Source organism: Hevea brasiliensis, chromosome 17 (genome assembly GCF_030052815.1).
Source record: "Hevea brasiliensis isolate MT/VB/25A 57/8 chromosome 17, ASM3005281v1, whole genome shotgun sequence".
In the NCBI taxonomy this organism is placed as follows: Eukaryota; Viridiplantae; Streptophyta; class Magnoliopsida; order Malpighiales; family Euphorbiaceae; genus Hevea; species Hevea brasiliensis.
The window spans coordinates 19,808,316-19,821,190 of NC_079509.1; the positions used below are offsets into that span (position 1 = coordinate 19,808,316).

General features: G+C 33.6%; 2 protein-coding genes across 2 annotated transcripts; one reads left to right on the forward strand and one right to left on the reverse strand.

Moving 5' to 3' along the window:
- The first annotated feature begins 5,376 nt into the window (after positions 1 to 5,376).
- On the forward strand, positions 5,377 to 6,235 carry LOC110641101 (stellacyanin-like). Its single transcript, XM_021792695.2, has 2 exons — positions 5,377 to 5,653; positions 5,754 to 6,235. Exons 1-2 carry the CDS (start codon positions 5,461 to 5,463, stop codon positions 6,053 to 6,055), a joined length of 495 nt encoding a protein of 164 aa, XP_021648387.2. The 5' UTR covers positions 5,377 to 5,460; the 3' UTR covers positions 6,056 to 6,235.
- Positions 6,236 to 9,730: 3,495 nt separating this feature from the next.
- LOC110641094 (uncharacterized) lies at positions 9,731 to 12,142 on the reverse strand. The gene is made up of 5 exons (XM_021792689.2): positions 11,834 to 12,142; positions 11,610 to 11,726; positions 11,406 to 11,520; positions 11,197 to 11,311; positions 9,731 to 10,921 (listed from the first exon to the last, which is right to left on the reverse strand). Coding segments are annotated over exons 1-5 (1,278 nt in total). The 5' UTR covers positions 11,836 to 12,142; the 3' UTR covers positions 9,731 to 9,992.
- Positions 12,143 to 12,875: the final 733 nt, after the last annotated feature.

The following is a 12,875-nucleotide window of genomic DNA, read 5'->3' on the forward strand; positions in this document are numbered from 1 at the left end:
AAAATGAAAGGAAAGCAAAACTTACCTAGATCAAAATCAGCTAGTGAGTCTTCAAATCCATCTAAGGGTGTCGAATCCCCTATACCGACGCCAGAAAAGAAAAAGACGGGACAGAAGCAAGGGATGAGGATGGATACCCAATGAAAAATGCGTACCGTAAAATCTTCGAGTTCAGTGGATAAAGCACTGTTGGATTGCAAATTCATCAAATGGGAGAACTTTAATCAGGTAAACTTTCAATTCAAAGAGCTTTTTGAGTTTCAAGGATGGTTGGATGTTTGTGAATGTGCAAATGAGTATTACCCTAGGCTTGTTCAAGAGTTTTATAGAACCATGAGAACTGTTGATGATGAGGACAGATTTGAAGTGATTTTGAATAACAATATATATGGTGTTTCTGTTGAACTGATAGCCACGGCTTTGAAATTGCCCAATGATGGAAATAAAATTTCCACACATAAGGATGTTGCTAGGGTGGCAGGATTCAATTTGGTTGAGTTTGAAAATGAGGTGTTCCCTGTTAACACTGCCGTAAATGAAAAATCCACCAGTACAAAAGCTCTCCAACATATCAAAATCTTTCACAGTATGGTGAACTACATTTTCTGTCCTAAATCTGGTAGTTATGGTTATTTGAGTCACTTGGACATGTGTATTATGTGGCACATTGTGAATAAAGTTAGGTTGAATCTAGCTTATTTAATTTTCAAAAACATGTGCAAAGCTTATGGGATTGGAAAACTGCCGTATGCACATCTTCTGTCTGCTGTGTTTAAAGAGCTACATGTGAATGTTTCTAAGGAAAGCTCTAGGGCTAACTTGATAGTGCTTAGAGAAATACATTCAGACACTGATGGGAGAAAGACAAGATTTGAAAAGGGTGGTTCCTCCTCTGCTAAGGTTGATTCTGAATCAGATAGTGCATTTTTGAGTGAAATTCAAGGGATAAAAGCTACTGTTAATGAACATTTTAGTTCAACAAATCAGTCCCTTGACATTCTCAGAAAATTTGTGGATGTGGTTGACTATAAAGTGAGTCACCTGCTCACTCAAAATGAGGAGTTAAAGAGGCTGATTATGGATCTTCAGCAAGCCAAGGAAACTGGTGTTCCAACTAAAGTTGAGGCTGCTACTCAAGTCTCTGCTGATAAGGGAGAAAGCAACAAAGTTGAAGAGTCTCCTGCTGCTATGGCATATGAAAGTGGCCAAGTAGCTGAACCTGACCTTGAACCTGCAGTGGAAGCCCATGTTGAGCATGCTAGTGACCAGGTCATTGAACCTGAGATTGGTCCTACAGCTACTGTACCTACTGAGCTTGATGGTAAAAAGGTTGTAGAAACTGAAAGTGAGTTACCAAAGGAAGGTGAAAAGGTTCTAGAATCTGAAAAAGTTGTTGAACCTCCAACTGCACCACCAGTTGAGCCAGCTGCTGCCCCTACGCAGCACCAAGAAACTTCTTTAAAAGATCACCAAGCTAGTGCTCAAACTCAGCTATCTGCAGCTGCTGCCCCTGCAGCCAAGAAAGGTAAGAAAAGGTACAAGTCAACCATGTCAAATCCCTATCAGACGTTAGCTGCTGCTCTTGAACCTCCTTCTGAAGAAGATGAGCCCGAGAAAGATGATCAAGTGGCTGACCAAGTACCTCAGCCCCCTGTTATTAAACTACATAGGAAGAAAATGGTGCCTTCAAAATCCACTCGCAGAAGTAAAAGACTTAAATAGCATCTCATCTGGATTTTTAGTTTACTATCTGCATATTTAGTTTACTAGTCTGTTTGCTACTATTGGTTTTTAGTTTGCTACTGTCTACCTTACTGCGTTTACTTTGGGCTAACATGATTCTTTTTGGATTATTTTCTCCTATTTCCTTTTTGATTGATGACAAAAAGGGGGAGAATGGATATGGATATGTGAATATGTGTTCATGTGAATATGTGTTTATACTTGTGTTGATGGACATGGAAATGTGGAAGTGTGTTGATATGTGTTGATACTTGTGTTATTCATACTTATGCTTATACTTGTGAAAATTTTTTGAATATTGTGAATATGCTTTATAGCATAAACTCAGGGGGAGCTTATGTACAAAAAATAGATTTCTTGGAAATTATGTGCATATATTCAGGGGGAGCATTTTCGGTATACTATACTGCTTGGATTTACATACTCACATAAACTCTCACACACTTTTATTTTTGATTGTTCATTCAGTTGAGTTTTGTCATCATCAAAAAGGGGGAGATTGTTAATCCCGTTTAGCTCAAAATGAGCATTGATTTTGATGATAACAAAACTCAAAGAGAATCTATCTAACCTTAAAGTGATGTGTAGATTCTTTGTCTTATGCATAAAGAACCTTTGAAGTTGCATCTAAGAAGAAAAGATACTCAAAGGCATTCCAAGACAAATCCAAAATGAGAAAAAGACTATGGAAGCTAAGACTCAAAGAAAAGGTATGAAAGGCATAGTGTTAGAGTCTTAGGTCTTTTGTGAAAATGAATGGATGAGAATTTAGTCATATGGAGCTCAAAAATAAAATTTTATTTTCTGATTACTTTTTCTCATCATGACCTTGAACACAACTATTGAAACATTTTTTAAGGTCTAAATCATTTTACATTGCAAGTTGAGACATGCAGCTGTTGACTTAGTTTCCTAACTGGTTTGCTAAAATTTTTAGTTTGCTAATGTGTTTGCTAAAAACATTAGTTTACTAACCAGTTTGCTGACTGCTCCTAAAATTTCATTAGTTTGCTAATTGATCAGAGCTGCTCAACTTCGCACAAAAGGACAAAATAACGGCCATTTTGTCTTGGGCAGTGTGTATAACGTTCCAAAAGGGTTTCAAACGGTCTAAAATGATTTGGGACTATAAATACACCTTCCTTACTTTATTTTAGTTTGATGAAAGCCTACATTTGAACTCCAACATTGATTTTTCATTTATTGCTTTCATTCAAGAGCTTTAAAAAATTTGAGCTTCCATTGGCAAATCAACTCATCTCTTCTTTATAGTTTGATTTTGTATTGAGTAAGAGTGAGTGTTGAAACATTGAATTGCATTCAAGAGAGGTTGTACAAGCACCTATTGAAGCTTGAGAGAGAAAGTGCTTGTGATAGCACTTGTGAAGGTTTCAAGCTACCTTGGTAAAAGCTTGGTGTTGAGAAATTGTAAAGGGCTTTTGGTCTCTTGCCTTCAAAAGAGCAAATAGTGGAGAGAAGACTCAAAGAGGGTTCTTTGAGAGAGTGGATGTAGGCTAGTTAAGCCGAACCACTATAAAAATCGTTGTGTTTGATCTCTCTAACCTTTACCTCCTTAAGTTTGTGCAATTTAAATTTTACTTGCTATACATGATATTGAATGTTGTTTGAATAAGATTGAATTGATATATTTGAGGACATATTGAGTGACTTGAGAAATTATTTGTATATTGTATGATGCATGCCTTGTTGGATATTGCCATATACATTGATTGAGGGTTGAATTGCAACTTAGGAACACATTGTTGAAGCACATATTATTTTCATTACATATAGAGAAACACTTAGTTGAACAAAGCCACAATTTTTCATTAGGCTACAAGCAAGGGCCGAAAAATTGTTAAAATCCAATGCACCCCCCTCTTGGACTATTTTTGGGACAACACACTAGCCGCCCTTCCCTCCACCCCTGAGGCAATCCTATATGAAATTATAAACCAAGATATAATAACAAATATGTAATGGTGAGTCTCATAAAACAGTTATTTTATTATGCATTAAAAATAGTTTTTTTTTTCAAAAAATTATAATTATTTTTTCATCTCCTTGTTACACTATGATTTATTTGTCATTTCATATGTTAATCTATATGAAATAATGGAAGTATAATATAATTTTTTAAATTCAATACACAAAATGTATGATGAAAATTACATATTAAATTCATAAATTTCATTGTCTACAGTGAATCTAGTAGGCAAGAATTTCCCTCATTCATTACAATGTTTTGAAAGTTCAGTAAAGCCATTCAAACCCAGGAAGCCATACTCCTTTTTGATTTAGATTTAAGTAGATAATTGGGCCTAGCCCAATTTGTCTCATCTTTACCTAAATCTATATGCCTCCAAAGGTAAAAAATGATAAAAATTAAACAATTTGGCCTAAATTGTAAATATAGCTAAAAATTTAATTTATATTAATTACATATATGATTTTTAATGTTAATAGTTTAGTTATGTCCAAACATAAAAGAATATATGTTAAAACTCTTAAATTACTAATATGACAAATATTTTATTGAAAGAATTTCAGATTAACATCCAATCCAACAACATATAATTTATTAAAAAATTTGAAATTATGGCATTGTCCAAATTAAAATGTGCACTTACCAGCAAGCTGTAAAGGCAAAGATAGAATCTTAGAGGCTTAAATAAGAGGTAGCCATATGCTTTGACCAATTCTCATAATAAAAATAATAATTTTATTTTTTCAATCTTATTTTAAAAGACGCTAAAATTAGTAAATTTGAAAATTAAATTAAAATTGTAGTTTATCTATACATACTAATCAAAATATTCTATAGAATTTTCTTTTATTGCCATTTTAGAATGAAACAGTATATTGTTGAAAATCCTTGACAAGAATCTTCCTATTAATGGAAAATTTTTGTATAAATCTAGTTTATTACTAAGTTAAAATATAAATATATAAGACTCATATATTTAATAAATGTGTTGCACCATATATTATATGTTTTAGGTTTATAATAGACCGAATTTAAACATAAAAAATCCCTAATAATAATTATACTATGAAAAAAAATGTTATTGGTGATGTTTCATCTCATTCTTAATAAGTTATATTTGTATTTGGATTTATAATAAATCAAATTTAGATGAAAATTTACCTTGCCATTGGTTTCTTGCTTGCACATTTTCAACAAATCTAACACCATAAATTATAGTTAAATGGTTGTACACGGATACACTTCATAATTTTCTATCTATTAACAGGATTAGAAAAAAAAAAATTCAACTTAATAATACATGGGCAAATCAAGAGTGATATCACCCAACAATAACATAAAAAAATAAAATAAAATAAAAAGCGTGTGCATGCAATATTTTAATATAGTGAGAATTAGTTATTGTACTATTTTAATAATTTGACAAGAAAATTCTACAGAGACAAAGTCAATTTTCCAAGATTGCCAAAAGTGCATGCGTATGCTAAAAGAAGACGCATATACGGTTTGTAACCTGAAGGAACGTGTCTGGGTTTCCAATTGTATAAAATTGAACTAGTCTGGATATAGTGCAGCCTAATCTCTCTCTATATATAGGCCTTGAAAGGACACCCACCAATGCATATCCATTCTCATTAATTCCTACCCAAAGTTACAGAGGTCAAAAGCTAGCTTGAAACAGAAAGATACATTGGAAAGCAACCTGAGCTGGTTAATTACCAATTAAGATCATGTCTAGCCGTATAAGCTTGGTTGGGTTGTTTTTTATTGTTTCAGCTGTGGCAATATCATTACAAGGTGCAAATGCTGCTACAACATACACAGTTGGAGACAGTTTGGGATGGACCATTCCTCCCAACAACTCTGTTGGGTACTACGAGGACTGGGCTACCAACAAGACATTTCAGATTGGGGACTCTGTTGGTAAGCATTACTTCATTATTCTAGCTTTTTGCTTTCTGTCCAAACTGAGAAATAGGCATATACGCATCACCAGGCTAAGCTATATGTATGTATTTCTCAGTGTTCAACTGGAATGGGACACACACTGCAACTGAAGTATTCAGCGAAGAGGAATATGAAAATTGCACCAAGACAGGATTGGTGATAGTGACGAGCGGAGTTTCTGTTCTTCTTAATGCAAATGGGACCCGATACTTTGTGTGCTCCGTTGGCACCCACTGCGAGCAAGGTATGAAGGTGGCGATCAAAGTTGGAAATGGGATACCACCACCACCACCACCCTCAGCAGCTCCTTCCCTTCCCGTTGGCTCCTTGGCTGCTGTCGTCTCCTCCATATTCATGCTCTTCTTCAGTTACATGTAAATGGCCAGGTCTATACAGATGTGGCCTTGTATTTCTTTGATTGGGTGTGACTGATCTTTTCTATCCTCGTTCATTATCATGTTCCAGGATTTTTTTTTTTTTTTCCTATTGTAATAAAGCTGTATGTTAATTTGTTTGATGAAATAATAATAATAATAATAATAATTTATTGATTTTAAATTCATAAAGCAGCTTTTGTTTAATTTAATTTTCATGGTTGCATCATTTAATTTCTAAGTGCCTGCTGAGCACTTTTATATATATCATCATTTAAAATATCATCTATATATTATCTTCATGCATTTGAACTTTACATTATAATTAAAAAAATATTGAATAATCTTATTTTTATAAAAATTTATTAGTAATAAATTAAATTATCATTTATTTTACTTAATTACTTTTTTATAAATATTTATTATATTTAATAAAAATAAAGAAAAAAATTTAAAAAATAATAAAATTAAAAAAAATTAATACTTAGTTTTTTTAAATACTGACAAATAATTATATATATATAAAAAACCCTAAACACCACAGATAAATAAATGAAAAGATTAATTGAAGTAATAAGTAAAATTAATTATAAGCATTTTCAAAAATTTAAATAATGAAGTTAAATATAGCTTGAACCTAAAATTATAAGCTAATATTAGTAATCTTTACCACTGATATTAGAACTATTTTTAAAATTATAAAGTTTCAAGTTTGAATCTCGATCTATGTTAATTATATTAGAAAAGTTATAAGCAACATACACCAATTGAATCCAATTATTTTGTCATTTTATTATCTTTATTTATTGTCTTCTTTCTAATTAATTAATTAGTAATTTAATTAAGTTTTTTTACTATGACACATTTGATAATTATTAATTAAAAATTAGTATTTCTTTCTAGATCATCACGAGTTCATGAGAGATATAAATACGATTGAAAACGATGTGCCACTTAATTGTTAGATTTCAGAAAATTAAGTAATATTTACAAATTCAAATAAAACCATTTAAGTTTGTGGGGGAAAAAAATCTGAAAATTGAGTACAATGTGATGTAAAATTCAAAATCAAGATGGGTGGATATCATTCCCTTTTTGTATGCATTCAAAATCAAGATGTAAGACCCATTCTTTATATTGTAAGAAGGGTTTGCTTTTCTGTGAAAGATAAAGTACTATTTTTTAGTGCTCCAAATGCATCTAATAATTAGCTATCGTCTAGACAGTTGTTACAAAATTTTTTAATATATTAATTTGTCTTTGCCTTGACTCTTAAAGAAATTACTTATTTGTTTATTATTGAATTTTACATGAGTATTTTTAGGTCATGAGCTATTAAATTTAAATTTCAATAAAAATCAATCATATTAGAAATAAATGTACAATAATTTCACTTCTTAAAATGTGTATATTGATGGGTTATTTTTCTTTTATACAATAAAAATTAATAAATTATTTCACTTTCTCAATAAAAAAAATATTATTCTTATCAACCATATATATTTAAAAAAATTTCCATTGTATTTATATTAAAACTAAAATTTAAGATATTTTCGAAACTTTATAGAATTTATTTTTCTCATTTAGAATGGTAATGGATTCGATTTATTCAAGAAATGAGTTAATTGAGAAAGTGATGGGGAAAGTGGGGAAATAAAAAAATTAAAAAAAAAAATTGGGTAAGTAGAAAAAGGGAAAGAGGAAGGAAAAGCGAGCGAGGATAAACCTAAAAAGTGTGGTTCCCTCTCATTTTTCTTCTTCAAAAGGTGGAGTGGTTGGTCACTTGCTATAACTTTAATTCAAATGGGTCCATTCAAAATTGTCCACTGCGACTGATCTGCACTATTAATTTTCTTTTCATAAATTAATTCCAAAAATTTTTTAGATGCCCATTAAGTATTAATATGTGCACTACATTGAATTATCTTTTTTTTTTTTAATTTCATAGCATAAATACATTTAACTTCTGTATTTTGAATATTGGTATGGAGGTGATGTCTAACAAAGCTAAATGGTGAAAAGAATTCACATATCCAATTCCATCTAATTTAAAATTAAAACTTAATTGTTATTGTCGTGAAACTCCAAATTATAACGCATTGAAACCCAAATTGTTTGTGTTATCTTCTGTTAAGTCACCCCAGTGTAGCCGAGCGTTATTGCTGCATGAAATTAGAGCAAGAAGGGCTACGGATGGAAATCAGAGAAAGCAACACAACCAAAATAGCAAGGCAACCAACAAATTTCTCGTAGGAGCACTGAAAACAAGAGATCAAGAATACTGTGAAAAGAAAACAAGAAAATCAATGCACCCAGTGGAAGATAAATGTTATATAGGATGTCTAAGATAAAGTAAGCTCGACTTTCTTAATTAGCTCGCTGCTCTGGGCTCTAGCTGGACAAAGTTACATTCATCTACATATGGGTGAGAACCTTGCAAGACACAAAGAGAGGTACCTACAAAATATTGCCAGCCTTCTTTTATTTGCCTCTAGACGGAAACAGCTCAAGAATTGAAGACATAAATCATTGCTTTAGGAACTTTACTCACTGTAGACAAAACTAAAGAGAACAAAAAGAAAGAGCATTCCAGACCAATAATAAACGCCATCAAACTAGGAAAAAGCATTTACAACATTAACTAGGTAAGTTACAGCCCCTAGTAATGCTTGAACCGCCTAAAGTCTGGCAGAGTAGTTCCAAAAGCCTTAAACAAGACTTCAAAGGGTACTTCCTTCCCACATTCACATCACTTAGGAAAACAACCAAAAGGAAGTTATGCCTGCTCTAACAACCCAAACTGCTCCTCCCATCCTACTGCTACCGCCATCACTAACTAAAGCTTCTCAAAGTAGCTAGTGTAACTTAAAACACCAGCACAACTCATAAACAGGCTCTTATGCCATGCCAGACTGAAAACCTTCAAATGGATCCTGATGACAGCAATCGTACCTACAGCAACCTCCTGAACCATTTCCAATCAAGGATAAACAACAGGAAAATCATTCTTAATGCCTTTCCGAATTCTCCCAATGTCTTTTCTCTTAGCCACAGCTGACTTTCTGAACTGCCATTTCTCTTCAGAATATCCCTATTGACATCTTCAGGCCCCATTTGGGTTTGCAGTGCACATCCATTTCACAAAAGCTGAATCACAAAAAATGCAGCTTCTCAAGGAAGCTTATTTTCTTAGCTTCCTTAGGCTTCCTTAGAAGCTGCCATATAGAGCCCCACTTTTGTGCACAAGAGGGCACCACACAGCCAAACTGGTTCCGAGTCTCCACATCAATTGCCTAGTAAAGCTCCTCGATATACAAAAAAGGAACAAAACAGCCTATTCACATCATACAGGGAAAATATACCTACAGAATATTGCCTTAGCTGGCACCTTCTACTGTACGATTGCAAAGGGGCAGCCAGGGACCAAAGCAAACGGCCAGTACATATAGAGAATTGACATAAACTGAGCACCTCATCTTTTTCTACCTAGAACAATGTGAAGACTGGAGCTTAAAGGTAATGATCAACAGCTAACTCAGTAAATTTGAGGTCAACATCTCAATTAATCAATAGCCAGTACACTTGTTATGGGGATATTAGGAATTGGGGAATGTGATTTATGCGTGGTAGAGAACCCATTCATGCAGAGACCATTAAAGGCAGAATGATTCCACAATAGTTCAGTCAAATTCAGTTGGATGTTAGAGTGTTTTAATATCTTGATTTTGAATGTTCTGTTGCCAACTATTAACATATGAATGAAACTAAGATTTCATTTACAATTCACCTTTTTGCTAAATCCCCACTTGCAATCCCACCATTAGCGTGTAAATCTTTGTGATCAGAACTACATGCGAAAACGAGCTTGCAAAATGGATTGACCAGTATAATTGAGGCATCTCAAAATTTGATGCATATACACTACAACAGGAAAACATTGTCTACAAACCTGGCCTTTCTATCCGACCAAAGAACTGGTTAGAAGGAAATTCAGGTTGCCAGCAAAATTGTCCACCCTCCATATTGTCATTGAAGAGTGCCTTACGCTTTCTCATAGTTGTGTCCAAACTCTGATCTTCACCCACTGAAAAACACTTAATTGGACAGGACATAAAAGGATCATTAGTATTTGTAATTCGAGAAAGGCACAAATCCTTGTTCTTTTGCAGAGAAAAATCACTAAGCTTGCCCCTATCTTGAGAACTGCTTGAAACAACAACCTCAGTTTCTTGAGCTGAACCTCTTTCCATGCTGATACAGGGGTCAGTGTATAGACCCAACCTTAAAGACAAATCACATTGCACCCCAGGTGACTTCCCTTGAGTATTCTCCAAATTTGCTTGTGAGATCCTCTTGGCAGCAATTTCAGCACTAGGACACAAGAATAGGTTCTGCAAAGCACCCATTGATGTGCTAATGGGATTACCAACATATATAATGTTGGGATTCTTCTCTGCGACTTGGGAAGCCAAATGGGGATCTTTGTTGTGATAGTTATTTCCATAATACAAAGGATAAACTGAACCCAAGTTCAATTGCTTGTCAGTGTCCGTTGACATCAATTGACTACAGCCAGCAGAAATATTCTCATAAAGTTGAGGTGCAGCAAGCTTACTAGCCTTACTCAAATCACGGTTACATTCTGATACTGGAAATGTTGAATTTACAGCCTTGGTGGCTCTTGCAAAGTTCAACTGACAGCTGGACTGAAGTGATGCTGACTGAGGGCATTGTTTATCATTAGTTTTTTCCAAAATTGTAAGCGATGCAGATACAGGTTCTTGCACTTTTGGGCTGAGGTAACTCCTGGGATTGTTGTGTCGTTGGCTTCTCGAAGCTCTAACTGGAATGCAGCCGAGGTTGAGGGCAGCTAAACAACATTTGGCAATAGATACATAGATTAAAACCTCGAGCACATTTATTTCAAACTACTCTCGAGCACATTTATTTCAAACTACTAATTGTAAATCAAATTAAGCTTGAAACTGCAATGTTTTTCAAATTTACCACATATAAATTACGATCTCAAGGTAATTGTTGCTAGTTACGTCTTGAGACCTTTAGCCATTAGCAAAATAAGAAACAATACAAGCATAATTTCTGAGTTGGATCCAAGAAATGTAGAAGTGCATTAAAAATCAATACCTTCAATACAAGGAGGCAAAAGCTCTCCGGTTTCAGTGCTCTCATCTCTTCGAATAATTGTGTTAATCGCATCATTCACACGATCCCATAACGTTTCTAGGTTCATATACTCAGCCTAAGAAGTAAAAACAATGCAAAATGAGCATAAAACAAAATACACAACAAAAAATAAATAAAGATCCAAGAATCAGTAAGCAAAACCAAAATACCTCAGAGTTGGCTTTGGAGTACATGATTTCCTCAGCTTTCAAGACCACGGTAGGAAGCTTCTCTTGCCACTCCCTGTTCTTTTTAGTTGCGGCACTGTGACTCTCTTTAGCGACCCTAATCGAACAGAGGGTGCACAGTCAAAAAATGCACAAAAATAATACCTGTATTGAAGAAAATAAGCTGAAATACACAAGATCCACAACCTGAAAATTTGTTGAATGATGGAACCTCTCATGGGTTGGTGTCTATCGCTGTGCCAAGCTCTCCTCACGCACTCATAAGGTCTCGGCCCCGGCCTCGGCATCTTCACCGTCAACTCCCTGTAACGGTAAGCACAAACAGACACCCAACTTTATGGCAGAGAGAGAGAGAGAGAGAGAGAGAGAGGGAGGCAGATATTTGAGCTTTTATAAAGAGAGCACACTACATGGGTACAGATGGGTCACTTCAACTCTTATGTTGCTTTCGCTCTTTCAAATCAAATTCCAGTTTGCAATGGAGGCTTTCTTTTTGTTGGTTGGGGAGCAGTACAAAGAGAGAGAGAAAGAGTTGCTTTTCCATAACTTTGCCTTGCTCAATAATTTAGAAGAGATTACCATAATTTTTCATGAAGTCATTTTTTTTAGGTGAAAGTGTGTTGGGTCATTTACTGGGAAAAAGAAAGACATGATTTTTCCCTCTTCCACTGGTTGGGTAGGCTGGCTAAGTGCCGGTCTGGGATTAGTTCGGATCAAACTAGAAAGCTGACTCTAATTAATGATTTTTAAATTTCATTTAGTTGAAAATGCTTCACCTCTTGAAAAACATGTTTTCCACACTTTCGCAAAACTTACTTGATAGAAAATTTAATATTTAATATATAAATTAATTTTTAAAAAATAAATTTATGTAAATTAATTGTCTAAAACTTAAATTTATGCTTAAATTATAAAATAATAAATTTATAATATAATTTAAAATATAATAAATTAAAAAAAAAACAATAAATTATATTACACTGAAAAAAATAAATTATTTCTCTTAATACAAATTAATTTTAAAAAGTTTTACTTTCTCCATCTACTTTCTCCCAAACTAATCGTATAAGCTCAATTCCAATCACAACAGAACCATTCATTTTAGTCCAATTCAACTAGACTTAAGAAACATAAGAAAATTGCAAGCAAAGAGAGCCACACAATGCTCTCTATGTGCGCCACGTGGTATCCCTCTGTTTGCATGTGCCTTCATAGATGTTTGTTAACCTTTTTCCTTTTTTGTTTATTTTTTAACATGATTTGAAAAGATCATTTTATCCCTTATAATAAATTTAAAAAAAAAAGTTAATTTTTTAGGCAATTGGTAATATGAAAGTTTTTATTTTTCTATAAATATATCACATATTTTCTTATCAAATTATCATTTCTCTAAACCCTAAAATTTTCCACACTCCTTAATATTCTCCTCTATTATTTGTCAAGCTCTTATCA